This window comes from Phascolarctos cinereus, unplaced genomic scaffold (genome assembly GCF_003287225.1).
Source record: "Phascolarctos cinereus isolate Bilbo 61053 unplaced genomic scaffold, phaCin_HiC Scaffold_5;HRSCAF=322, whole genome shotgun sequence".
In the NCBI taxonomy this organism is placed as follows: Eukaryota; Metazoa; Chordata; class Mammalia; order Diprotodontia; family Phascolarctidae; genus Phascolarctos; species Phascolarctos cinereus.
This window is the reverse complement of record NW_027555958.1, coordinates 364,187,697-364,214,992: the sequence shown is the minus strand read 5'-3', so window position 1 is coordinate 364,214,992 and position 27,296 is coordinate 364,187,697. Positions and strand designations below refer to the sequence as shown.

Below are 27,296 nucleotides of genomic sequence, written 5' to 3'. Positions count from 1 at the left end.
TCCCTTCCTCATTATACTCTTGTTGTGACTCATGAAGAGATGAAAGCCCTTGAAAAAACCTAAGGATTGAGGGTAAGAGGACAGCACAGGATTATAGAACACCATGTGATTACACATATAAGAGGGCAATAAATACTACATTATCATTTCAAACAAAAAAAAATTAATTGGCTAAGAAGACAGCAAGGTAGTTGCTAAATGTAGTAACTAGAGAACTAGAAGGCCTTAAAGCCAACAGCTGAGTTCAAATTCCACTTCTGACACATACTGACTATATGACCAGAGAAAACCCTTCACTTCTCAGTGCTCTGGACAACTAGTTCCCTAAGACTGTAAGAGCCAATGGACTCGTTGAACTGCATTGGAAGAGGGAATTTCCTCATCCTAGTCTTTCACATTGATGAAATCACAAAGCACAACCTCAATACCTAATCTTAGCCTTAGAATGCAGCAGTACTAATACAGAATATTCAGCTATTTTGTTCTGTGAGACAGGGCTACAGGGGGTCCCTAGCAAAGAAGTTTCAAATATTAAAATATTGTAATGAGTTTATTGTTGTTGTTAATTAGAAGGAGCCATGATAAATATGTGGAGAGAGAAATAGCAACAGAAAGATATGGTAGATAGAAAGATAATAGATAACAAAACACTCATATATCTGTGCTGTTAATATATTACCTAGTAAGTATATATAGCACATATCTAATAATATATCTATACCACATATATATATACATATATATATATATACATATATATATATATATATACCATATTAGATAATAGAAAGACATAGATCTTAGTTTTATAGATAGATAGACAGACAGACAGACAGACAGATAGACAGACAGATAGATAGATAGACAGACAGACAGACAGACAGACAGACAGATAGATAGATAGATAGATAGATAGATAGATATGTGTGTGTGTGTGTGTGTGTGTGTGTGTGTGTGTGTATAGGTATCTAGATACTTTATGGATACCTAGATATCTAAATATCAACTTTATCATATCCATCTATCTACACACATATACATATGCACAAAAGTATCCATTTTTAAATAGCTGGAAATATTTCCCTTTTTCTTAAGTTAGACATGAAGTTGAAGATTTAGATGACAGTGTCATGATAGATATAGTTTAGCAAAATGGAAATAAAGTGTTCTTTCTATAGCACAGAGGCAGTAAGGTGCCACAGTGGTTAGAGCATTGGACCTGGAATCAGGAATAGCTGAGTTCAAATCCAGGTTCTGATACTTCCTAGCCATGTGATCCTTGGCATATCATTTAACCTCTGTCTGCCTCAGTTTCCTCAACTTGCAGAATGGGGATAATAATAGCTCCCATAATAATGAATTATGGTTATTGTGAGGATAAAATTAGATAATTTAAAAAAAATATTTAGCACAGTTCCTAGCACATAGTAGCTGCTTAATAAATTCTTGTTCCCTTTTATATTTCAGGTTTAATTATGTTATATATATGTATGTATATATGTATATATAATACTATTCAGCATCTCTTTAAATACTACATAAAAGACTGAAATGCAAATTTTGTCTTTGTTTTAATGGATACAAACACACACATACTCACGTGAGTTTCTGGAACAGAGAGCAAGCTCCTTTCATGACTCAATTTCAATGTCTCCATACTTCTAGATTAAAGGACACTTTTTATCTAACAATAGGCTTTCACATTTTGTTCTAATGTCAGGAACTTAAAAACTTTGAGAACCATGTAGAAGAATGCAAAATTTTTAGCTAATCTACTTCTCAAGTGTCATTACTGCACTATGGCCCACTTATTCATTAATTCTTCACTAATGCCCCTTTAAAAACATTAATTTCATCTTGTCATATATTGTCATTTTCTACTTTAAAACATGTAAATCTCTATGTAATTCCTAAATAGACAAAGACTTCTTAATGGAATTTTTACCATTCATAATAGATCTTCATTTTTTACTTAGAGCAACTTCTCTCTGGAATTATATTTTGCTATGTGTCCAGTAGTTCTAATACATTTCACAACTAAATAAGAAACTCAGACTATTATCAGACGAAAAGTGGCATAAGCAAATTCATTAAGTGGGTCCACACTTCTATTTTTATAGCAACTTTTAAAAGTGAAGTTATTGTATTCATGCTTTCTATTTCATAATTGACAATATATTTGCATTTCTCAAGTACATTTGCATTTCAGAACTTCAGGAGTCAGCTAACAACTTCATTTGCTTGTATTTTTTTTTTGATCAGACCAAAAGGGCTTGATGATAATAGATAAATATTAGTCTTGGGAAGACAAATGTAAACAGGACAAACTGATGAATTTATAACTGTTTCATGGGAAAGAATTTGTTTCTAGTTCTAAAAATACAAATTAAATATATGTCCAAAGAGAATATATGTAGAAAACATGAGAGGAATGTATACAAGAAAATGTACAAAATAGATGTAATGAATGCTATACATATGTGTTGCAAGCATTCAATGCTCATAATGTATGTAAATAAGTAGGTAAGCTAGTAGTATTTGGGGATAGTAGGAATATAACTTTAAGAGAGTACTTTAGAATCCTTTATATTTTAGGTTTCTTTTAATGCCAAATGTGTTTTCAGCCTAGAGCCATGATAGGACACTGACCTATCTAGTAGGAAGACTGATCTTGTGGAATGACCACACCCACAGCTGATCCACTCTTGAATTTGCCTTGGTAGGTTTTACCTTGTTCTAAACTTAGCTCTTCATAGGTGTCCCGCAGCGCTTGTGGCATTCCTCCGACATAGACTGGGGAATTCACCATCAGTGGCTGGGCACTGGATTCTGACACATGCTTCATCAGTTCATTCACACTTGCTGATATTACTGAGCCTGCCTTTTTCACGGTTACTTTATTCCACTTTCCATCACAATAGGAGAGTCCTAACCATAGATCCACTTGTGTAAAAGTAATACAGGTTTTTAACAGGAAGCTCAGAATTCCACTCTTCAACTCTGTCTGTATTTCAAATTAAAAAAGAAAATAGGTATATAAAAACACTGCGGGATGACAGCCCAGAAGGGAGCAAAAGGTCAATTTCTCTCGAAGAGCAAGAAATTCCACTTGAAGCACTCCATTAAAATGCTCACATTTATCCTATGGATGACTACAATGGCATATAATAAAGTGCCTTGCCAGCTTATAATTGACATCCAAATGTAATGATAAGTCAAACAAATTCATAGCCGCTAATGATTAGACAATGTGATATAGTACAAAGTAGTCTAAAACAAAGTATTTCTATTTTACTCAGCTTTTGTACCAGTTAGAAGATTAAAGTCTAACATAAGCAACTGGACGGAAAAAAGGACAGTTTGAACTATGGCTTACTGGAGTTTTTAGAAAATGAGAAAGTACTTCATGTATCAATTTAATTTGGGGAAAGAATATGCCAAGACAATAAGAAAATGAAATGTCAAGGCTGATTAAGCTTATTTTTACTGGTTATTGCAAACTCAATTTCAAATTGATACGACATATTTTGATTCTATATTTCAGTGCTATTATTTCAAATATCTAACTAACATAATTGCTTCTTTGTGTATTTTTAGATTAGTGTAGCATTTTCTAATATGAACTCACTTTACCCAAATTTTGTGGTAAAGGAAGGTCTCTATACATTTTTCTCTCACTTCTGTCATAATGGTATAGTTTACAGTTCTCTTATTTTGATAGTAGTCAAATTGGAGATTAAAATTTAAGAAAGAATTGTTCCAAATGAAAGATTAGCCTAAGGGAAAAACTTTTCTGTATTCTTAGTGAAACTTGCCAAATTCATTGAAGGTATGTATTATTGAAGGTATGTGGAAAAAAGCTACTTGGGGGCAGAGAAAATGCTCTCTACTTAGCATTTCCTTTGTTTCCTTGTATAATGCCAACACAAAGAGAGTTGCCAATAAATATTTGGGGGAAAATAGCTTATAAAGAAGAACTGAATTCTTGAATTACATAAGTGTGTATTTTATTATATATTAACAACACATATAAGACTTCTGAGTCTGGGTTTTCAATCAGTTTCCTTTGGTTCTATGACAAAAAATTTGTTATTTGGGGTTTTCACCCCATTTTTTGAGAGCTTATCATGGCCCATTATGGCTTAGTTATAATTTTTAAAGAATAAAATCTCAACATAAATCCAAAGGCAATTAAAACTGTCTTTAGCATGGATTGGGAAATAAAATATTTTCATTCTGATTCTGATGTAACCAAAAACTGGAATTTCCTCAATTCTTTCTCAAAAAAGCTTCTTTTTTAAAAAATAATCATCAGTGTATTTTCATGGACATAAAATGTAAGCAGGTCTATGATCAAATTTTTGCATGACAGTAGTAATAGTAATAGTAAAACAAACCATAATTTTGGTCACATGAAATTGAGGAAATTCCAATTTTCCTGGAAGAAGAAAATGATTACAATATTATAGATTACTTTCCTAAGTTAATCCTCTATTAAATAATAATGCAAGGCTATTAATGTTAGCAAAAGCATTTTAAAATGAATACTCTCAAGATTAACATACAGCAAGAAAATCTGGTCCATCCTTATTGTACACAAATAAAAGTAATCCATTCATTTGGTCAGTTCTGAACTTAAAGGAAATTTCAAAATCCATTCCTCCAGGAAATACATATGGGTAGAGTTCCAGGAATCCTTTAAAAATAAGAAAATGTATATTTTAGAAAAATGTGAAAAAATATAACCACTATGTTTGTATCTTGTCTCCCCCATTAGACTGTGAACTCCTCGAAAGAAAAGACTTTTCTTTCTTTTTCTTTTGGCCTTTTTTTGTATTCCTTAGAGTTTAGCATAGTGCCTAGCACCAAGTAGATGCTTAATAAATTCTTGTTGACTATTGATTAACATGATACTATGGCTAATCATTGTGCGTAAATAGCTCACTTTTGAAATGAAATAATACCCTTTGTAACTGAATAGGAAAAGCAAGACTAACATAAGACACACCTCTCAAGAATTTACCTTTCAAGTTTATCCCTAAATCATGACTAGGGTCATGTCCATTAATTTTCTATTTAACTTTTAAACATAAATCATTTTAATAGTTAGAAAGGAACTCAGTGACTTCGGTTAGCAAATAATTGACTAATTAATATATTATGCGGTTGTGTAGTCTGTTGTGAAGATCGTAAACTTACATAAACGCAGCACATTTCTAACATAAAGAGACCTGACTTGTGAAGACCCAAGAGCAGCAGTGACTTCTATTCAGAATGGGAAGTATTGCTCCATTCACCAGTTTCCCTTTTTCCTCTCCTTGAAACTTCACTATCCCTTCCCAAACATCCTTATAGTTTCTGAGGAGGACTGCCATTGAGGCAGTAGAATATGGAAGGAAAGGGAGATGTTTTACCAGCACTACTATGTTACATTCTTGCCATATGTACACACACACACACACACACACACACACACAAAATATATATACACACGCACACATATATACTGATATATATATTAACTATATATACACATATATATACATATACACACATACAATACATACATACACATACACACATACATACATACATACATATATATTATAATTATATGTGTGTGTGTATGTATGTATGTATGTATGTATGTATGTATGTATGTATATATAAAATGGCCCTCTCTGGCCCTTCCCACCCAAGTGTTGGTTAGGTTCCCAGGCTAGTCCACATAAACCTCTTTTATCCATAATATACCTAAAATATACTATTAATTACATATTTTAGTTACACTATAGCCTAGATAAGCTTTTGTGGTCTAGCCTAGGAACCTAATTACTATTCAAAGCAATGTTTCCATAGGAAAATGCAATTTATAAGTGGATTTTCTGAAGGAAGAAAAAATGTCTGTTTTGGGGACTGTCCACTCTTTTGGCTTCATTAGGACTCTGAGAACACGACTGTGTGTGTATATATATATATATATATATATATATATATATATATCAGTTTTTTATTTTACAGCAGGAAGCCCGGCTCTGCCACCATGTTTTGTGTGCTTCATATTATCCAACTTGGTATAGAACATCATGCAGCTGAAACTAATTAGAGAAGGGTAGAGTCAGAGGTATAAGTTTAGGAGCACATTTGTAAGGCATTTACAGTCATGTCCTTTAGGACATTACCTGTTCCAAGGAAGTGTACACCCTCGGTTAGCACAGTGGGGCAACCCTCCCAGCTGCTATACACATTCATCTGTTCTTCAGCATTCTGCCATTGCAGAGGTTCCCAGACCTCAAAAGGATTATGACTCTTCTTAAAAAACACATCCCTGAGGCATCCCACGAAACCTTTCTGGATAATTTCTGCAGGAGTTGACAAACATTAATAGCATTTTTAAAATAAACTAATTGAAAACAATGAAATTTGCAAGCAATGGGTTATTTTATTTTTATTTTTTTTAATTTTTATTTTTTTAAATTTTTTTTCCATATGCTTTTGAGTTGAAAACTTTTCTCCCTTTTCTCCCCCCCACCCTCCCTAAGACGGTGCACAATGTGACATAGGCATTTACATTTACATACCCATTAAACATATTTTCACATTAGTGAAGTTGTAAGTAAAAATTAAGACCAATAGGAGGAACCATCAGAAAGATGAAACAAAACTCAACAGAAGGTAAAAATAAGTGAGAGCGATTCGACTTCCATAGTTCTTTCTTTGGATGTGGACAGCATTTTCCATTACGAGGCCTCTGGAGATGTCTTAGATCCTTGTAATGCTGAGAAGGGTTCAGTTTAACATTCTTAGTCATTGCATAACATGGCTGCTATTGTGTACAAAGTCCTCTTGGTTCTGCTCACTTCACTCAGCATCAGACCATATAAGTCTTCCCAGGTTTTTCTGAAGTCAGCCTGTTCATCATTTCTTATAGCACAATAGTATTCCATTACATTCATATACCACAACTTGCTCAGCCATTCCCCAATTGATGGGCATCCTCTCAATTTCCAATTCTTTGCCACCACAAAAAGAGCTGCTATGAATATTTTTGTACATGTGGGTCCTTTTCCCATTTGTTTGATCTCTTTGGGATATAGCCCTAGAAGTGCTATTGCTGGATCAAAGGGTATGAACATTTTTGTAGCCCTTTGGGCATAGTTCCAAATTGTTCTCCAAAATGGTTGGATCATTTCACAACTCCACCAACAATGTATTAGTTCCAATTTTCCCACATCTCTCCAACATTTATCATTTTCCTGTTTTGTCATGTTGGCCAATCTGATAGGTGTGATGTGGTACCTCAGAGTTGTTTTGATTTGCATTTCTCTAATCAATAACGATTTAGAGCATTTTTTCATATGACTATAGATGGCTTTAATTTCTTCATCTGAGAACTGTCTGTTCATATCCTTTGACCATTTATCAATTGGGGAATGGCTTGTGTTCTTATAAATTTGTCTTAATTCTCTATATATTTTAGAAATGAGGCCTTTATCAGAGAGACTGGTTGTAAAAATTCTTTCCCAATTTTCTACCTTCCTTCTAATCTTAGTTGCATTGGCTTTGTTTGTGCAAAAACTTTTCAATTTAATGTAATCAAAATTATCCATTTTGCTTTTCATAATGTTCTCTATCTCCTGTTTGGTCATGAATTCTTCTGTTCTCCATAGATCTGATAGGTAAACTATTCCTTGTTCTCCCAGTTTACTTATGGTATCAGCCTTTATATCTAAGTCCTGAACCCATTTTGACTTTATTTTGGTATATGGTGTGAGATTTGGGTCTATGCCTAGTTTCTGCCATACTCTTTTCCAGTTTTCCCAGCAGTTTTTTTCAAAGAGTGGGTTCTTATCCCAGAAGCTGGGGTCTTTGGGTTTATCAAATAATAGATTACTATAGTCATTGACTACTGTGTCTTGCATATTTAACCTATTCCACTGATCCACCTCCCTATTTCTTAGCCAGTACCAAGCAGTTTTGATGATTGCTGCTTTATAATACAATTTAAGATCTGGAATTGCTAGGCCACCTTCCCCTGCATTTCTTTTCATTAGTTCCTTTGATATTCTGGACCTTTTGTTTTTCCAAATGAATCTTGTTATTATTTTTTCTAACTCTATAAAATAATTTTTGGTAGTTTGATTGGTATGGCACTGAATAAGTAAATTAGCTTAGGTAGGATTGTCATTTTTATTATATTAGCTCGGCCTACCCATGAGCAACTGATGTTTTTCCAATTATTTAGATCTGATTTTATTTGTGTGAAAAGTGTTTTGTAATTGTGTTCATAGAGTTCCTGGGTTTGTTTGGGAGGTAGACTCCTAAATATTTTATAATATCTACAGTAAGTTTAAATGGGATTTATCTTTCTATCTCTTGCTGTTGGGCTTTTTTGGTAATATATAGAAATGCTGATGATTTATGTGGGTTTATTTTATAGCCTGCAACTTTGCTAAACTTGTTTATTATTTCAAGTAGTTTTTTACTTTATTCTCTAGGATTCTCTAAGTATATCATCAAGTCATCTGCAAAGAGTGATAGCTTTGTTTCTTCTTTGCCTATTCTAATGCCTTCAATTTCTTTTTCTTCTCTTATTGCTAAAGCTAAGGTTTCCAGTACAATATTGAATAACAGTGGTGATAATGGACATCCTTGTTTCACCCCCGATCTTACTGGAAATGTTTCTAGCCTGTCCCCGTTACATATAATGCTTGCTGAAGGTTTTAGATATGTGCTACTTATTATTTTAAGGAAGACTCCATTTATACCTACGCTTTCTAGGGTTTTTGATAGGAATGGGTGTTGTATTTTATCAAAAGCTTTTTCTGCATCTATTGAGATGATCATGTGGTTTCTGTTGGTTTCGTTGTTGATATGCTCAATGATGCTGATAGTTTTCCTAATATTGAACCAACCCTGCATTCCTGGTATAAATCCTACCTGGCCATAGTGTGTTATTCTTGTGATAAGTTGCTGTAATCTACTTGCTAATATTTTGTTTAAAATTTTTGCATCTATATTCATTAGAGAAATTGGTCTATAATTTTCTTTCTCTATGTTGACTCTTCCTGGTTTAGGTATCAACACCATATTTGTATCATAAAAAGAATTTGGTAAGACTCCTTCTTCACCTATTTTCCCAAATAGTCTATATAGTATTGGAATTAATTGTTCTTTAAATGTTTGATAGAATTCACATGTAAATCCATCTGGCCCTGGAGATTTTTTCCTAGGGAGTTCATCAATGGCTTCTTCAATTTCTTTTCTGAGATGGGGTTATTCAAGTATTTTACTTCCTCTTCGGTTAATTTGGGCAATTTATATTTTTGTAAATATGTATCCATTTCACTAAGATTGTCAAATTTGTTGGCATATAGTTGGGCAAAATAATTCCTAATTATTGTTTTAATTTCCTCTTCCTTGGTGGTAGCTTCACCCTTTTCATTCTTGATACTAGTAATTTGGTTTTCTTCTTTCTTTTTTTTAATTAAATTAACCAAAGGCTTATCTATTTTATTGGTTTTTTCATAAAACCAGCTCTTACTTTTGTTTATTAATTCAATAGTTTTCTTAATTTCAATTTTCTTAATTTTTCCTTTGGTTTTCAATATTTCTAATTTGGTGTTCAGTTGAGGATTTTTAATTTGTTCTTTTTCTAGCTTTTTTAGTTGTATGCCCAATTCATTAATCTCCTCTTTTTCTGCAATGGGTTATTTTATAATATCAATACTTATTTTTTTTTAAACTATCTACCTTTTCAGTAACTCTAAACAGATAAAATGAGTATGTCATACATAATAAACAATGAATTTACTTTAGAAATATTAAACAGCTATGTGTATTGTCTTCCCATGAAATATAACAACACTGAAAGTAGCTAAAATGATAGAATTGTCCTACTGTGGCCTACCAGTAGACCCCTAAAGATATAGCCTCTTTTCATTGGATTTGGACTAAGTGGTTGACTGTGAAATCAGCAGCAGGCTAAATAAGAGATTGGGCTAAAAGTCTGTATAACCTTATTCTCCAAAACTAAATAAGAGTTTTCTACAGAGAAGCCACAAGTTTAGTGGGGGTTTTGGGGGAGGGGCTAGCATGTTAAAGTCACCTAGAATAAAGCATTTGAAATAAATTATTTCAATCAACTCTAGAATTTTTGGTCTCCTCACTGATCGTGATGACCTAATCAATCAAATAATGATATGATTCTATTTTCTTTTTTTTCTTTCTTTCTTTTCTTTTTTTTTTAAAGGAATTATTATGCAGTTTACCATTTAACTAGTCATTTTAATTCATCTGGTCTGTGGAGAACTGGAGTTTATACGAGGCAACTGGTCTTGAAGGCAGGGAAACCTAGGTCCAAAGCTTACCTTTAATGTGTTGTAGCTGTATGGGCATGGTTAAGTCATTTAACTTTTCAGAGACCCCTTCATAAGACTATAAAGTTAAGGGAGAGACAGCTAAGTGGCATAATGGATAGAGTGCTGGGCCGGAAGTCAAGAAGACTCATCTTTCTGAGTTCAAATCTGGTCTCAGACTTTAACTGTGTGACCCTAGATAGGTCATTTAACTGTTTGCCTCAGTTTCCTCAACTGTAAGATGAGCTAGAGAAGGAAATGACAAACTACTCCAGTATTTTTGCCAAAAGTCCCCCCAAAAGTGATCACAAGTAGTTAGATATGATTGAAATGGCTGAACAACAACCAAAAAAGTTAAGAGAGAATGATTCTGTATCAATTGAGAGATTATTCTTCCCAGGAGTTTACTATACTGATTAAATGAAAGGTCTAGATCACATCGTCCATGAAAAAAAATCATGAGATTATCATATTTTCTCTTTTTCCATAATAATTCTTAGAAAATACTTTAAATGAATAGGTCCTAAAATGATGCATAATTTTCAGTGATCTAAGAGGTCATTGCTGAGCACAGATAAAGAGTATAGCTTGTAAAATTATGTGATATTTTTATTTAGTCTTTAAAAACAGAAATAGTTTAAATGGATTCTGTTCTCACTTTCTGTGCCTCAAATAATCTAAATCTCTACTACTCACCAAAATCCTTCCTGAGGATAGTATAACCCCATGGCAGTCCTCCCACAAAGACTCCTGTGTTCTCACCAATAATAGTACTGCCACTGGTTGCAGAAGAAGAGCCTTTTAGAAGAAGAAACAAGTCTTTCTTTTACCAAAGTATCTCATGAATAATTGCCAATCCTTAATTCTATTTATCAAACATTTATTAAGTGCATACTATGCGAAAGACATTGTGCTGAGCACTGAGATAGAAATGAAACAGTTCCTGCCTTCAAGGTACTTACAATTTACTGAGTGATTCATTATGTACAGACATAGGAAACTGCAAAATATGTGCAAAGTTACAGGAAGTAATTTTTATCTAAATAAGTTTACTGAGTAGGGTTCATGGCACCATATTAGCATTCTGGGATTTTAAGCATAGTTTTGGAATACCTGAAATATTTAGTATGTTATTGGGGTTTTGCACAAATGGGATAATGGACTCTAAGGGCATGTTTCCAAACATATTACAAGAACATAAAAGGGAAAAACAATCTAAAAAAAAGAATGAGGGTAGAAAAAAAACCAAAATGATAAACTGGATAAACAGCATATCAATATGACTAGCAAAAAAAAATTTTGTGAAGTACTTACCTATGAACTGCCCATCAACAGTGATCTGTCCCAAAGCTTGATGCCGAGTAGCTATTACCTGATGCCACCTTCCATCATTGTATTGTTTTCCATTATCATTAGTTGTAGTAATTACAACTGCAGATCCCTAAAAAGAAAATTTTAAATTCTATACTAAAATAAAGACCTCAACAATATAATCATTATGCCAAAGTACAGGCCTTAAAAGGGAGCTTGGAATAAGAGTGCTGATTTAGACCAAATGATACCAGGAATCAAGAGTCTTTTATGATGAGCTTTTCCAAAGATAAAAATAAATAAATAAATAAAGCCTTAGTCTCCAAGTAGGGGAAGAAATTTCCCTTAAAAGTAGGTTTCTCACAAGATTACCTGCATTATCCCAGTCAGAAACATTGGGGATTGCCTATGCCAATCAGAAACAATAAGCAAATCATTTTTCCTATTAGGATTTTAAATTATTTTTTCTTGTGGCAGCCAAAGTGAAAAATTACTTATCCAAATCTATGATAGTCAAAATGACTCAGTTGCTCAAAGTCATTCTTAAAATAATATTGCTGTTACTGTGCAACATTCTCTTGGTTCTTCTTATTTCACTCTTCATTATTTTATGCAAGTCTATCTGTGTTTTTCTAAGATCATCAAACTTATCATTTCTTATAGCACAGCAGTATTCCATCATGATCATACAACACAGCTTGTTCAGCTACCTTCTCAGTGCTAAGATGCAATTCTGCTTCAGCTCTGAATGAGAGAGACTTCTGCTAGATCATTTCCCTTCAACTTGATTTCTCTATTCAATAAATAAGATTCCCTACTTCACATCACTAACTGGAAACTGGATACACTAAAACTTAGGAATACTGGATATGCTAAAAATTTGTAGCACTCTTGCCATCATTGCACAATGATAACCATAGTACGAATATATCTTCTGAAGAGGCAAGTCCCCATAATAATAGTTACAATGAAAAAAAATGAAAATGAAGAAGGGGAAAAAAGATCATGAGAAAGTTGAGAATAAAAATGTTCAACTTACTGGGACATACTTAAAGCTTTATAGACATTATAGAAGACAAAGTTAGTAAAATTAAATGAAAGCTGTTTCCACCGTAAAGTTTTCATTGTTTACCACTCTTCTTAGAGATGACAAATTTAGAAAGCAAATTTAACATAATCAGAACATAAAATATATTATTTTCTCTTAATAAACCTGACTTTATGTTAGGTGATATACCTCTGCCCAGTAGAGAATTAGAAAAGTATCTGCACTATTTCTGAAAACCACCCAGAATTAAGTGACCTTCATACTATATTTATGTTAGGTGAGGGGAGGAAAAAAAAATAAAAATCTCAATGTGGCATGGCTGAAATTTTGATTAAGTCAAAGATTTAAATGCTACATTACCCAAAAGGAATTGAGGTCCTGTTTCTTCAAAATTCATTCACTATTATTAGATAGCACACAAAAGGCTATACACATAAAGGACTAAATTTACTCCTTCCACGTGTTCTTTAATTGGCTCCTGTCAGTCTTCATATTACGCATGAGAACATATATGACATACAATATTTAATATTACAAAAAAGGTTCTGATTTCCCATGAGCATAAGCAAGATGCTTCTCCCATTGACCATACACTAACTTTTAAAGATGGTTAGAACAGATGATCCATCAGGAACTCTACTCTTTGTCCCTTGGATGTCTTATAGGTTGACTTTTCTTATATTGTTTTTCCCCCACCTACGATCTTTTATTGTCTTCAATCCTATTTCAACATTTTAATATTTTACAAACACACATTTCATTATCATAGTTTAATAATTAAAACCAGAACTGGTGTCGTGCCCAATTAATGTGCCCTGGTAGCATGCCCATTAGTTTTTCCATTAGTGAATTCAACAATACTAATGGGATTACTAGCATGGGATGCTAATTGGGCGTGACATAAGAAACTGGCTTACTTCTTAGCATACCCTTGCTAATGATGAAATTAATGAGCATTTTATTAAATGCTGTCTCATCAAAGTGTACTTAGTTAGCGTTAAAATTGTAACAAACGATGCTGCATTCTAAAGATCAGGTGTCTGAGTAAGTGGTTCTTCATATTATGTTTGGCAGCAATCTGAAGCATTAATAGTTCTCTACACCAGCAGCCACATTTATCTGGGGGAAAAAACATCCTGCCCTGCCACACTATGTCTACTTGTCAAAGTTGTCTTCTGTTTTGGGAAAATTTGGAATGTTGTTTATAGGTACTAATTTCAAACTTTTCTTTTTAATTGAGATTGTGGGTATAGTTCTGTGATCAATTCTGTCCCGACTTTATATGGTTCATGTTCTTCCATTAGAAAGTCATTAAGCCCTCCATACAGTTTATATTTAGATGTGTTTGAAGGCTCTCACTTTTACAGCCTCTTACTAAGTGAAACTAAAACCTGATTTGATTTTCTTGGTAAAGTCACTATACTGAAAGCTTTTAAATGGTAACCATGGGCCATTACCTAATCAATAAAATTTCATTGAAAGTGTATACAGAGTGGAAGTTACCACAAAGTTAATAAAAGAAAACACAGGAAATTATAACTGATTGCTCTGGTCTCAAAATTAAAGACCAGAATGATAAAAAGTTGGAATGAAGATTTCCTCACTGTTTCTTTTTAGCACTAGTTTCAAGTTTGAGGTCCATAGGATGTAGCCAGGAAAATTTAAAACTTTGTTCACTGATTTATTATTTATTTATTTATTATTTAATCAAAAGCATTTTCTCTTCTAAAAACATACACATACATTTTGATAATACTATTATAAGCCATTTGAGAAATATTAAGAGATCAAAATCAGTTGTATCACACTAGAAAATTTAAAACTTAGAAATTCAAAAGAACAGAAGTTAGAATCATAGAGTCTCAGCACTAGAAGTGACGTGAGAGACAGACCATCATAATGCAATGGGTAACTGAATAATCCCTTCTACCATATACCAGCTGGGTGGCACAATACAGTGGTCAGGAAAACTCATCTTCCTGAGTTCAAATCTGGCCTCAGATGCTTACCAGATGTGTGACCCCCAGGAAATCACTTAACCTTGTTTGCTTCAATTTCCTCATCTGTAAAATAAGCTGGAGAAGGAAGTAGCATTGACAAGAAATGGGGTCATGAAGAATCAGACATGATTGAACAACAATCAGATATGTGTCAAGTGGTTGTCTATTTGAAGACTTTTAGTAAGACAAAATCATATAAGTTTTCAAAAGCAAAAAAAAAAACAAAACTTTTTTAAATTGGTTTTAGTTTCCATCAGGTTCCTTACGTGACATGTTGGACTTTTATTTTCATCTTACCCTTCTTATTCTTGTTTCCATTTCCTCAAAGAGTCATTTTAAACTTTAAGTTGGTCATTGACTTTCCTGTGTACCCTCATTTGCTCTTCAAACAACTTCCCTTTTTCTCAAAATCAGAATTGTTCCCCTTTCTGTCTCCAGAATTTCCTTTTTGAGAGTTTCCCACTCCATAAGCTTGGTTGCTTCTGCAAGATTTTGATCCACATTACCTCATCTATCCTTTCTCTGAATGCTTTTAAATACGCCCCCTCCCAAAATCCAGGATGCATGTGAGACTGTCCAGCTTCCTCTCCTCCTTACAAATTCTAAGATACAGTAATCACTTCCCTCCAAAGCTTCCAACATTGCTCACAGCAATTAGTTCCTCCTCATTGGAAAGAATTACACCCAGAATTCCAAGTTCACTTCATTAGTTCTTCTATCTGTTGAAAGCTGAAATGACATGTCTTTTTGGAAGCTTTACCCCCCCCAACCTCCCAGATGCCAATGAATCCTCCACCACTCCCTCCATTTTTTTACCCTCTAATACACTTGTACAATTTGTTGTGAAGACCTCTCTTAGAGGTCCTGTGTAATTGCAGATCAGCACTTACTCTGATATTTATAAGGCTTACAATCTCAGAAAGTTGCTTGAGAACACCCAGAAGATAAATGACTTGCCTAAGTCCACACAGCCAGTATGTGTCAGAGGTGAACTTGAACCCAGATCTTCCAAACTGAGGTCTTCTCCCTATACTCCTTTTCAACCTGAGAGTACATTTAGCCTCTCTTTTATGCCCCTCAAGAAGATTACCACTAAGATCATTAGCTCCTTGAGGGCAGGAATTGTTCTCTCAGCTCTACTCTGAATCTTTAGTACAATATTCTAAGCACTCAGTAAATACTGTTTTTTGTATTGAGTGGATGCCAGGGATATCCTGGTAAATGTTTAACAACAAGCCCTCTGGGGGGAGGGAATGTCATATATGCCCCATATGGCACATTTTTAAGTTAATTCTGCACTATTAATATTTTTACCATCACTTTCTTGAGTCTAGACAATCAGCAAAACAACAAATCAGGACCTGGTTTGTAGCCTTTGCTGATATCCAAGGTTTAAATGCTCACATTGAAAATTTATCAATCAGTTCTAGATCAGAGTTGGTCTAGCACACCTCAGATTTTAACTCAATACTATTTCCTCTAAACAAGAAAGCAAAACAAATTAATTTTAACTGTACCATGGGGTAGTTAGGAGATGAACAAAAGAACTCATTTGGAAGCTATTAAATTTTAAAGCAGGTTACCAAAGAAATTTGTAGATACATCTCTATAGTGCTTCACAAGTAGAACAAACAATATTATTTTAACTTGAAGTTATATGTGTATTTTGACTTGGAAATTAAACTATGAACTACAAGAACATTTAACATTCTGAGTAATTCTACTATTTATTTGAACAAAAAAGGTGGGGCTGTACCTGCAAGTGTTGATAGTTAAATATACCTCGTTATTGACTATAGACTGTAATCTCCTAGTAGGCAAAGATTGTTTCTCCAGTTTTAACTTTTATACAATGACTCAACTAGCACTACAGCCTCCAGACATTTACTTCAATTTATTTGTTAAACTAATTCTTGATGCTTCTTAACTAAATTGCTAAAAAAAAAAAAACATATCCTAAGGCAATTGTGCACAAACCACTATCTGGCAACTGGGGACCAATTTGACAGAAAAGAGGGCTGGGCCTGGAATTAGTAAGATGTAAATTCGAAACCAGCCTCAACACTTAATACATGTGTGATCCAGGGTAAGTTATTTAACCAGTCTACAACACTTTCTTCAATCATAAAATAGATACAGTACTTACTTCATTGTGTTGTTGTGAGGACTACATGAGATAATATTTGTAAAGCACCTAGCAAAGTAGTTGGTATCAAGTAGGCACTTAATGTTTGCCCCTTCTTATTCCTTTTCTTTCAAATAAATAAATTCTTTATTTAAAGAAAAACACAATCACATCTACATTAAGAGGAAAAAATACTCTTCCAGATCAAAATTGATTTGCTAGACATCAGTTTTCTCTTTACTGATTTCTGCTACAAAATGTTTATTGGTACCTGAATGATATCTATGCACAGAACTCATGCACTGCGATCTAAGCACACAAATCAGTGATTTTATATCAGAGAAGTCCATGGAATAATTAGTATTTCTGGCACTTGATAAGAGAGAAGAGGAGAAAGGAACATGGAAAAGAGGATAAGTTTGACAGCATCAGAACTGAGACAGGAGCCAAGAAAAGAAATCAAGATATGAGCTGTGCTAAATTGAGTAAAACATTAAGTACCAGGATTATGAGAAGATCTGGTAGTCCTGAGGAGGAAGACAATTATGCCATGATAATGTAAACCTTAACATACATTCCTTTTGATTGATACCTGTGACATACAAACCATATCTGTTTATTTTTAGGATTGACTTTTGTTTTTAAATTACATTCATTTAGAAATATATGCCTTACTGTTCCCTATCTCCCTAGCCTTTCCTTGTAGTAAAGTTTTTTTTAACTAATGAAGACCAATCAAAACATCAACCAATTCTGAGAGCATATGCCACATTCCACACCCACAGCCACCTACCTCTATATAACAAAAGAAATGCAGTTCATTTTCTCATCTCTTCTCCCCATCAAGATTGGTCACTCTGATTACACAAAATTATTTTTCTTCTTATAGCACTTTCCATTCAACATTTTGAAAACTGTATTTTTTGTTTTCCTGCTTTTACTTACTTCATTACACATCAGTTTATATGTCCTCCCCTGCTTCCCCAAATTCTTCATAGTCATTATTTCTTATATTGTAGACATATTTCATTACTATCATGTACCACATTTTTTTTTTGGCTATTACAGCACTGATAAGTACATAGTTTGTTTCTAGTTCTTTGATACCAAATATGTCAGTACGTATGGGGTCTTTCTTAGCTCAAAGGTATTCATTTTTTTTTAGCGTAACTCCAAACCATCTTCCAGGCTGACTGGACCAATTCAGAACTCCACCAACAATGTATTAACATGCCTATCCATTCAGCTACTACATGTAACTCTATTTTATGTGCTAGGTGTCATTATATTTATGAAGAAAAAGTGTTTTGATTATAAGCTGTGAATTTCACAGGCAAAGTACATTATACCTTATACTAAAGTTAGCTCTTTTAACTATGTGAAGTGATAATATCTGTATGCTAACTCACTTGCTGCCAGCACAACCCCAAAAAAGGAATAGATAGATTTGTAAGGAAATTCTATCAAACATTACAAAAATTAATTGTGATATTTTGTAAACTATCTATAAATATAAGGAAAGGGATCCTACTAAATTCATTCTAAGGTACAAATATATTGTTGATACCTAAACCAGGGAAAGATAAAACAGAAAAAGAAAACTATAGACTAATATCTCTAATATCTATCCTATCTCATTTTCCCCCCATAATTCTTACTAGCTGTTACACTATATTTATTCTTCTCTTCCTGCTAAACTCTTGAGAAAGTGGTTTGTACTAGTTGCCTTCATATTCTTTCCTCTAACTCTCCACTAAACTTTCTCCAGTCTGACTACTGATCTCATTATTTAACTGAAATTGCTCTCTTCAAAGTTATCAATGTTCTATTAATTACTAGATGCCAAAGCCTTTTCTCAATCTTCATTCTTCTTAACCTCTCTGCAGCCTTTGACACCATCAATCAATTACCCTCTCTTTGGTGTTCACTCCTTTCCACGTTTTCATGATATTTTTCTCTTATAGTTCTCCTGTTACCTGCCTGGTCACTCCTCATTTTCCTTTACTGGATTTTATCCAAGTTATGTCCACTAAGAGAGTGTGTCCCCTAAGGTTCTGGTCTACAGCATCTTCTCTTTTCTTTCTACATTTATTGTCTCTCTCAGTAATCCCATCTGATACTATGGATTCATCTATCATCTCAGATGGAATATGTCCACATGAGAACTAATTATATTTTCCCCCAAATCCTCTTTCTCAAACATTCTTATCACTTTCATGGGAAATACTATGCTCTCCTTTACCTAAGATTGAAATCTTAGTGCCATAGGCAACCCCTCACTATTGTTCATCCCAGAGATCCAATCTGTTGCCAAATTCTGTCATTTCTACCTTCAAAATATATTTTGTTTACATCCTTTTCTTTCTACTCATACAGCCACTACCTTAGTTTAGATCCTAATCAGCTTTTACCTGGACTATTGCAATAGACATCCAGTTCTCTTTCCATTACTATTCATCTTCCATTCACCTGTTTAAAGTGGTTTTTCTAAAGGACAGGTCTGACCACATCATGCTTTTACTGAAAATGGACTCATTAAAATCCAGTAGCTCCCTATTATTTGTTGTTGTTATTCAGTAGATTTTTAGACGTCTGACTTTTCATGACCTCATCTTGGGTTTTCTTGCAAAAGATGCTGGAGTGGTCTGCCAATTCCTTCTTCAGCTCATTTTACAGATGAGGAAACTGAAACAAACAGGGTTACATGACTTGCCCAGGGTCACACAGCTAATAAAAGTTTGAGGCCAGATTTGAATTCAAGAAGATGAGTCTTCCTGACTTCAGGCCTGGTACCCTATCCACTGCATCATCTATTTGCCCTTCCCTATAACATGATAAGTTTTAAAGTCTTTTGGCATTTAAAGATCTTTACAGTCTGCCCCCTTCTTGCCATTCTAGTCATCTTACAAGTTACTCCCCTCCACAGAGTCTACAATCCAACAACACTGGCCTGCTTACTTTTCCTCAAATATGACATTCCATCTCTCATGTCCATACCTTTGCACTCCCTACACCTATGCCTGGAATAATGCTTTCCCTCATCACTTCTTCCTCTTAGCATCCCAGAAATCCTCTAATACTCAGTTGAATCAAATATTACTTCTGCAGGAGACCTTCTTCAGCCTCTCCTTCCCCCAGTTAATGCCTTACCCCCTGAAATTATCTCCCATCTACTTTTATATATCTTATATGTACATATTAAATTACATGATGTCCCCTGATTAGAATAGGAGCTCCTCAAAGGCAGGAACTGTTTCTGGCCTTCTTTGTCTCCCCAGAACTTAGCACAGCCCCTGGTTTATAGTAAGTACTTAACAAATGCTTGGTAACATACATTACTTGAAGAGCTCCCTATTTGACAAGAAATTGTAGATGACCTAGGAAGCAGGCAAGAATTAGTTTAGGCAAATAATGTGTACCATGTGCCACAATAAGCTCAGAATAGATATATGAACATGATTAAAAGTTATTTTAGAATTACAGGTAGAGGGTGAACCTTAATCCAAAAATGGGGGTTAGATATGATCACAAAGGATAAAAACATATAATTTTGATTGCCTTCAATTAAAAAAAACTATTACACAAAGCAAATAAGTACATTTAAGATAAAATGAAAGCAGTCTATTGAGGGGAGACTATTTGCGTCAAATCTGATAAGGGTGTAATATCTAGATATATAAAGAATTCACACAAGTATATATGTTTAAGACTTCTGGGAGCTAATAAAGTGGAGTAAGCAGTAAATCACTGTGACTCTCCCATATATATACCTCCAAACAACCATAAAATAATGCCCCAAAACAAATCCTAGAACAGCAAAATGAGCAAAAAGATGGGGTGAAACAATGTTTTAACCCAAAAACTTGGAAGATTGGCAAAAAAAAAAGGATCCATCTCACTCAGGTAAAAGGGGAGTGCAGTCTAGGAAAGGAAGCATCCCAGTAAGCCAGCAGCAAACTTCACCTCAGCAAACCAGTGGGAGCTCTTGATCTCCTTGAGGGCAAGGAATGGGCCAAATATTTATTTTGTATCTCTCATAGTGTTTATCCTAGTAGAAGCCAAATAATAGTTTGTTGGATTAAAGATTATACAGTGACAGGCAATACTTACATATCTCAAAGTATATTATAAATCAGTAATTATTAAAGCTATTTAAATTAACCTATAATATGATTTGCTTAAAAAACACAGAAAACAAGGGGCAGCTAGGTGGCACAGTGGATAGAGCACCAGCCCTGAAGTTAGGAGGACTTGAGTTCAAATCCGGACTCAGACCAAGTACTTGATGCTTAATAGCTGTGTGACTCTGGGCAAGTCACTTAAACCTAATTGCCTAAAAAAAAAAACACAGAAAACAGCCAACTAATGGAAATATACCTTATTAAGTTTTGATAGCTTCTAATAGAATAAAACTGCATTAAGACTTTTAGATGGGTATTCTGGTAAATGTTTAACACTGAGCTCTCCAAGGAAAGATATGCATGTATGACACACTTTTAAGTTTAATTGGCATTAACGTTTTTCTCCATCACTTTGTGAAATCTAGACAATGAAAACAATCATTTAAGCCCTGATTTGTAGCATTTGCTGATTTATAAGGTATAAATACTCATTCTGAAATTTTAATAGCTATGATTTGGCTGCAGCACACTACGGCTTTTGGAACACTCTGTATAAGGTCAAAGCTATTCCCCAAAAGGCAAGTAGACAAAGCATCTGAACAAACAGTTCTCAAAATAAGAATTGTAAACTATTAACAACCATATGAAATAATGTTCCAAATCACTGCACAATGTAGAGGGAGCCAGGCCTGAAGTAAAGAAGATTCATCTATCTGAGTTAAAAAAACTTACTAGCTGTGTGACCGTAGGCAAAACCCTTAACCATATTTGCCTCAGTTTCTTCATCTGTAAAATGAACTGAAGGAGGAAATGGCAAACCATTCCAGTGTCTTTGCCAAGAAAACCTCAGTAGAGTCACAAAGAATCAGACATGACAGAAAAAGGGCTGAACACTCCAAATAAATAATGATAATAATAATTCAAAACAATTCTGAAGTTTCCTCTCATTGGTCAATATGATAAAAGATTGGAATGTTGTGCCAATGATTTGTCAGTAAATAATTACACTAATCCTGAATTTGTAGAAGCATGAGTTGGTCCAATTATTCTGGAAATCAATTTAGAATTACATGAAGAAATCATTAAAATGTCCATATCATTTGACACACAGATTCCATTGCTAGCTTTATTCTCCAAAGAGATCAGTGACAAAAAGACCTAACATACACCAAAATGTTTCTAGCAGTACTTTTTTTTCCAAAGAAATGGAAATAAAGTCGATGCCTTGCTATCCTAACTAGTGAGTGCCCTACAAGACTACTCCCATAGGAAGTCCTAGCAATGCTTCATGCCACCTCCTACTTTCTGCCTATTTCTTCATCAGCCACTTTTCTCATCAAGAAAACAATATATACAATAATAAATGACTACAGGAATGTAAACAAAAGCAGCAGCAACATCAATAAACAATTGAAAGTGAATGTTGTGAAATTATAATGGCCCCAAAGAAGAGATATGAAAAGGAACCTCTCCATGCTTCACTGAAAGGAGAAGGGGAGAAGTATACAAATAGATTACTACATGTCAAGCTTGTTCAACAGTTTTATTAATTTTTCTTAATACTAGTACCTCCCCTCTGTGAATATCTCCAATTTATCCCATATATATCTGCTTTGTATATAGTTGTGTGCATGCTATCTTTTCCCTTCTGAATACGAACTCCCTGATGGCAGAGACTGTTTATTTCTGCCTTTCTTCGTCCCTGCAGTATTTGTTATTGCTGTTATTGTTTGGTCATTCAGTCATGGCCAGTTCTTTGTGACCCTATGGACCATACTATCACAGGAATTTTCTTGGCAAAAATACAGGAATGGTTTGCCTTTTCCTTCTCCAATAGATTAAGGCCAATAGAGGTTAAGTGATTTACCCAGGGTCACATAGCTAGTAAGTGTCTGAGGCTAACTTTGAACTGAGATCTTCCTGACTCTAGGCTCAGTACTGTATCCACTGATCCACTCTAGCATTTAGCTCAGTATATAATAAATGCCTGACTTGTTCATTTGGCTTCCCTCTTCAAAAAAAAAAGAAAAAAGAATCTTTGTTATATGGAGTTAATATTGAGAAATGTAGGTGATGTAGGAACAAAAAGTATCAAAATATATTTTAAAAAATAAAGATGTCATTATTTTGTATTGCATTTCACATTTCTCTTGTGTCATCAGATAAACATGAGGGAAATAAGATGTTCTTCATATAACAAAAGTCTTTGTGCTTCATTGTTATCTATGTAAAGTCAGAAGAAGAGCCTCCTGCATAATGAAGGAACTTTCTATCATAGATTTGTAGAAACACACACACACACACACACACAGAGTCACAGACGGGAGGGCATTGGTGGCTACAATCAGTGTCATTGGAGTGTATGCTTAAATTGATGAGATCTTACATTGCTGAAATCTTTTATATTCAAGGATGATAGAACCAAGTGATCGTCAAAAGGGCATGTGTGTTGAGCTTTTCTTTCTCATCAATACTATACTATTGATAGATTTACACTCACTCATTTATATTCTCTCCCTTTGTTCCCCTTATAGTCCATAGCACATATTTACTTAGTTCAATGAGAATAGCAGTACAATGTGTGGTCACAGATCAAAGCAAACCTCAAGAAACTCTATGGGCACTAAGTATACAACTGTGATCTAACAAGCATTGAGTTCTAAACTACTGAGCTAACTGGCAACAGGAATCTCAATCAACTTTCACTGAGTAATCATTGGGAATATTCACTGAATAGGAACTAGGGTGTTGAAAGGATGAAGAACCAGTCTTTGCCTTCAAGGAACTTACAAAGAAAACTGTTCAAATTATTTTTCTTAAGCTTTCCTAGTCACTTACCTGGGGATCATAAAGAAAGTAAGGACGTCCTCTCTTCAGCTGAAGTGCGAAGTATTCCTCTTGATTACCAGGTGATACTGCCAACACAATCAAACCCTCAGGTTCCCTTGTTCTAAAGTTGACCTTGATACCTAGTGAGAAAAATGCAATCAGAAAGTCAGTCCTAGCTCTGCTGCTGACTCTTTCAGCTAAAAGTGCATTTACTTCTATTATTATTTATGATGCATTGAGTACTGACAAGGAATCACATTCAGCAGCGTACTGGAATATCCCCCTTCACCATTTGGCTTTGAACACATACTCACTATGAATTAGAACCCACTTTTGAAACTCAAGCCCTTCTTTGCCAGACTGCTCATCAATCAATGCACAATGAGACACAGTGCCTACTCTTCAAATTTACAAACCAGGGGAGACACATGAGAGTGAAAAAAACATGATGTCAATACTAAAGTGGAATCAAAATGTCAATATGAAAAACTTATTAGCATGTCATAAAAATGAAATGAATAAATTGATGTTTGTTTAAAGCATAAAAACAAAGAACTCTTTTTACAATGAGATCATGATTCATGATCCCTTCCTGGCCAGCACTTACCTCCCTCATTAGACTGTCAGCTCCTTGAGGACAAGGGTTATCTTTGCTTTTGTATCAGTATCCCCAGCCCTTAACATTGCCCTTGACATACCATTAGTGCTTATTACATCTCTTTTTTTCCATTCTATTCATTCAACAGCAAGAGTTGACCACAATTAAAACACTTTCCATAGAGATACATCAAGTAAAACTGCCTGAAATGCCAACCTGTCACAACCATTTCCTAATCTCTCCCATGCACTGCCCTGGCACACAATTATTGTTAAACTTCATATTTTTCAAAAACAGGGTGATATGGCAACTATGAAAGATGGTGTGATCTTTGGCAACATGAGGAGATTTACAGTCCCCAAAAGTAGAGAGGTATAAGGCTTACCTGTACTCTTCCCCAAACAGACCCCATCTAAATATAAACCAAGTGTTCAGTTTGGGGTGCTAGATTTAGGAAGGGCATTGATGAGCTGAAGAGTGTCTAGAACAGTATGATAAAGATGATTAAGGGTCTTCAGTTTATATTCAGCTGGATAAATTAAGATATTTAATATGCAAAATAACATATTTAGGGGGAGAAGGATGTGTTCTGAAGGAAAAGCCCTGGAGCAAAGGGTAAAAATTGCAGGGACAAACAGGTTTATATAAACCCAACAATTATATACGTATATGTGAGTATATGTTTTATAGATAGACAGATACGTACCCACACATATACATATTTACATATACGTATGTATGCATGTTTACATGTATGTATGCATATGGACAACATTGCCTTGGGAGATGCTGTATTTCTCTTCTCTGGAGGCCTCCCAGCTAGGACTGAATAGTCATTTTTCAAAAATTACTGTATATAAAAGGTGTGCTTTTTCATACACATGTTGGATGAACTAGGTGGTTCTTTAGGTCCTTTCCAAATCAGAAATTTTGTGATTCTTTAATTGCCAAATGGATGAGATAATATATATATGTGTGTGTGTGTGTGTGTGTGTGTGTGTGTGTGTGTGTGTGTGTGTGTGTGTGTGTATGTGTGTGTAACAAATTCAGGGGGGAAATGAGGTCTCATCATTATTTCAAACACTCTCTTTTTTCCTTCTCAACAGACTCCTCATCGCATACTTGCAAATAACCCAGACTCTTATTTCACTGAAGAGACTGAAACCATTTTATGTGAAATGCCTCAACTCCCTTTCTCCACATTTCAAAATTTCTCAATGTCTCCAATCATTTTCCCCCTTCTTTCTCTCCTACATTGAAGGATGAAGTGGTCTTAGCTTCTTGTTAAGGTTAACCTCTCTCTGCCTATCAATTGGGGAATGGCTGAACAAGTTGTGGTATATGAACATAATGGAATATTATTGTTCATAAGAAATGATGAGTAGGCATACCAGAAAAACCTGGAAAGATTTGCATGAACTGATGCTGAGTGAAGTGAGCAGAACCAGGAGAACATTGTACACAATTACAGTAACATTTTGTGATGACCAACTTTGATAGACTTAGCTCTTCTTAGCAATGCCATGATCTAAGACAATTCCAAAAGACTCATGGTAGAAAATGCTATCCACATCCAGAGAAACAACTATGTAGTCTGAATGAAGATCAAAGCATACTATTTTCTCTCTTTCTCATTTTTTAAATTCTTCTTTCTTGTGGTTTTTCCCTTCGGTTCTAATTCTTCTTTACAACATGACTAATATGGAAATACATTTAATATGCTTGTACGTATATAGCCCATATCATAATGCATGCTATCTTGGGGAGGGGGAGGGAAAGGAGGGAGAGAAAATTTAGAACTCAAAATGTTATAGAAGTGAATGTTGAAAACTAAAAATAAATAAAAACTTCAAAATAAAAGGCCAACCACTCTCTACCCATACTTTTGATATGGGCTCCTCCTCCAGAACTTTGATCCATCAATTGTCCCCATTCTCAAGAATCTCAAACTGTCTTCCTCTCCACTGGCTCATTGGCACTATCCTATAGCCCTACAAATATGTCCGAGTACATCCAATTCTAAAAACTAACAAAAAAAACCTTCTTTCAATCTCACTATCCAATCAAGTTACTATCAATTTGATTCAGACATTTATTGTGTGACTCCTGAGTACAAGGTGAGAAGCAATAGAAGCCTCAGAGTCTAGAAGAGCTAAGGTCAGGTGCCACCTCTGATATGTGACCTTGTTAAAGATATTTAAACTCTTACTGCTTTCTAAAACTATGAAGTTGCTGAATTATTACTAGTCCTCACTGGTGGAGGGAATTAGTTCCCTACATCAACAAAATCACAGGTCTAGACCAAAAAAAAATTTTTTAAGTACAAGACACTGTGCTAAGTTCTAGAAACATAAAAATGAAAAGCAACACAATCTCTGCCCTCAAATAATTTAAAAATCTAATGGGAGGGAGGAGAAAAGATATGTACAAGTAAGAATGATAAAAGCTAAAGTGCAGCAAAGGCAAAGCAGAAATCCAAAATGCTAGGAGAAAAATGAGATATCACATTTAGATAGAACATCTAGGAAGACTTCATGGAAAAGAACTTGTTATAATTGATTCTCATTCCCACATTCAGATATTGGATGTGCCTGGACACTCTGTTTTCCCTTTGCCAAATACTAAGGAGTATGAATTTCATCACCTCAAACACTTTAATTGTTCTGACTTAGTCCTTTGAGTGCCCAGCTCTACCGACATGGGGATCAGCTCCAAAGTCAGGAGTCTCAATTCTATATGACTTGAAGGTGAACACATGCTTTAAGTAGGCGTGCCAACTCCAACTCATATTGGCAAATACACTCATTCACAAATCAGAACAAAGAATTCACTGCTTGAACTTCACACATAATATTGATATTTCCAACCCTCTTAAACTTAGCTTACCCACTTTACAAGGGCAAGCT

General features: G+C 34.5%; 1 protein-coding gene across 1 annotated transcript in view; it reads right to left on the bottom strand.

Annotated features, from left to right (window-relative positions):
- The window catches only part of USH2A (usherin), a 962,202-nt gene that overhangs the window by 587,407 nt on the left and 347,499 nt on the right, over window positions 1-27,296 (bottom strand). The window contains 6 exon segments of the mRNA XM_020982269.2: window positions 2,731-3,004; window positions 4,566-4,696; window positions 6,183-6,362; window positions 11,055-11,156; window positions 11,673-11,799; window positions 23,802-23,932. Of these exon segments, the coding sequence (XP_020837928.1) occupies window positions 2,731-3,004; window positions 4,566-4,696; window positions 6,183-6,362; window positions 11,055-11,156; window positions 11,673-11,799; window positions 23,802-23,932 (945 nt within the window).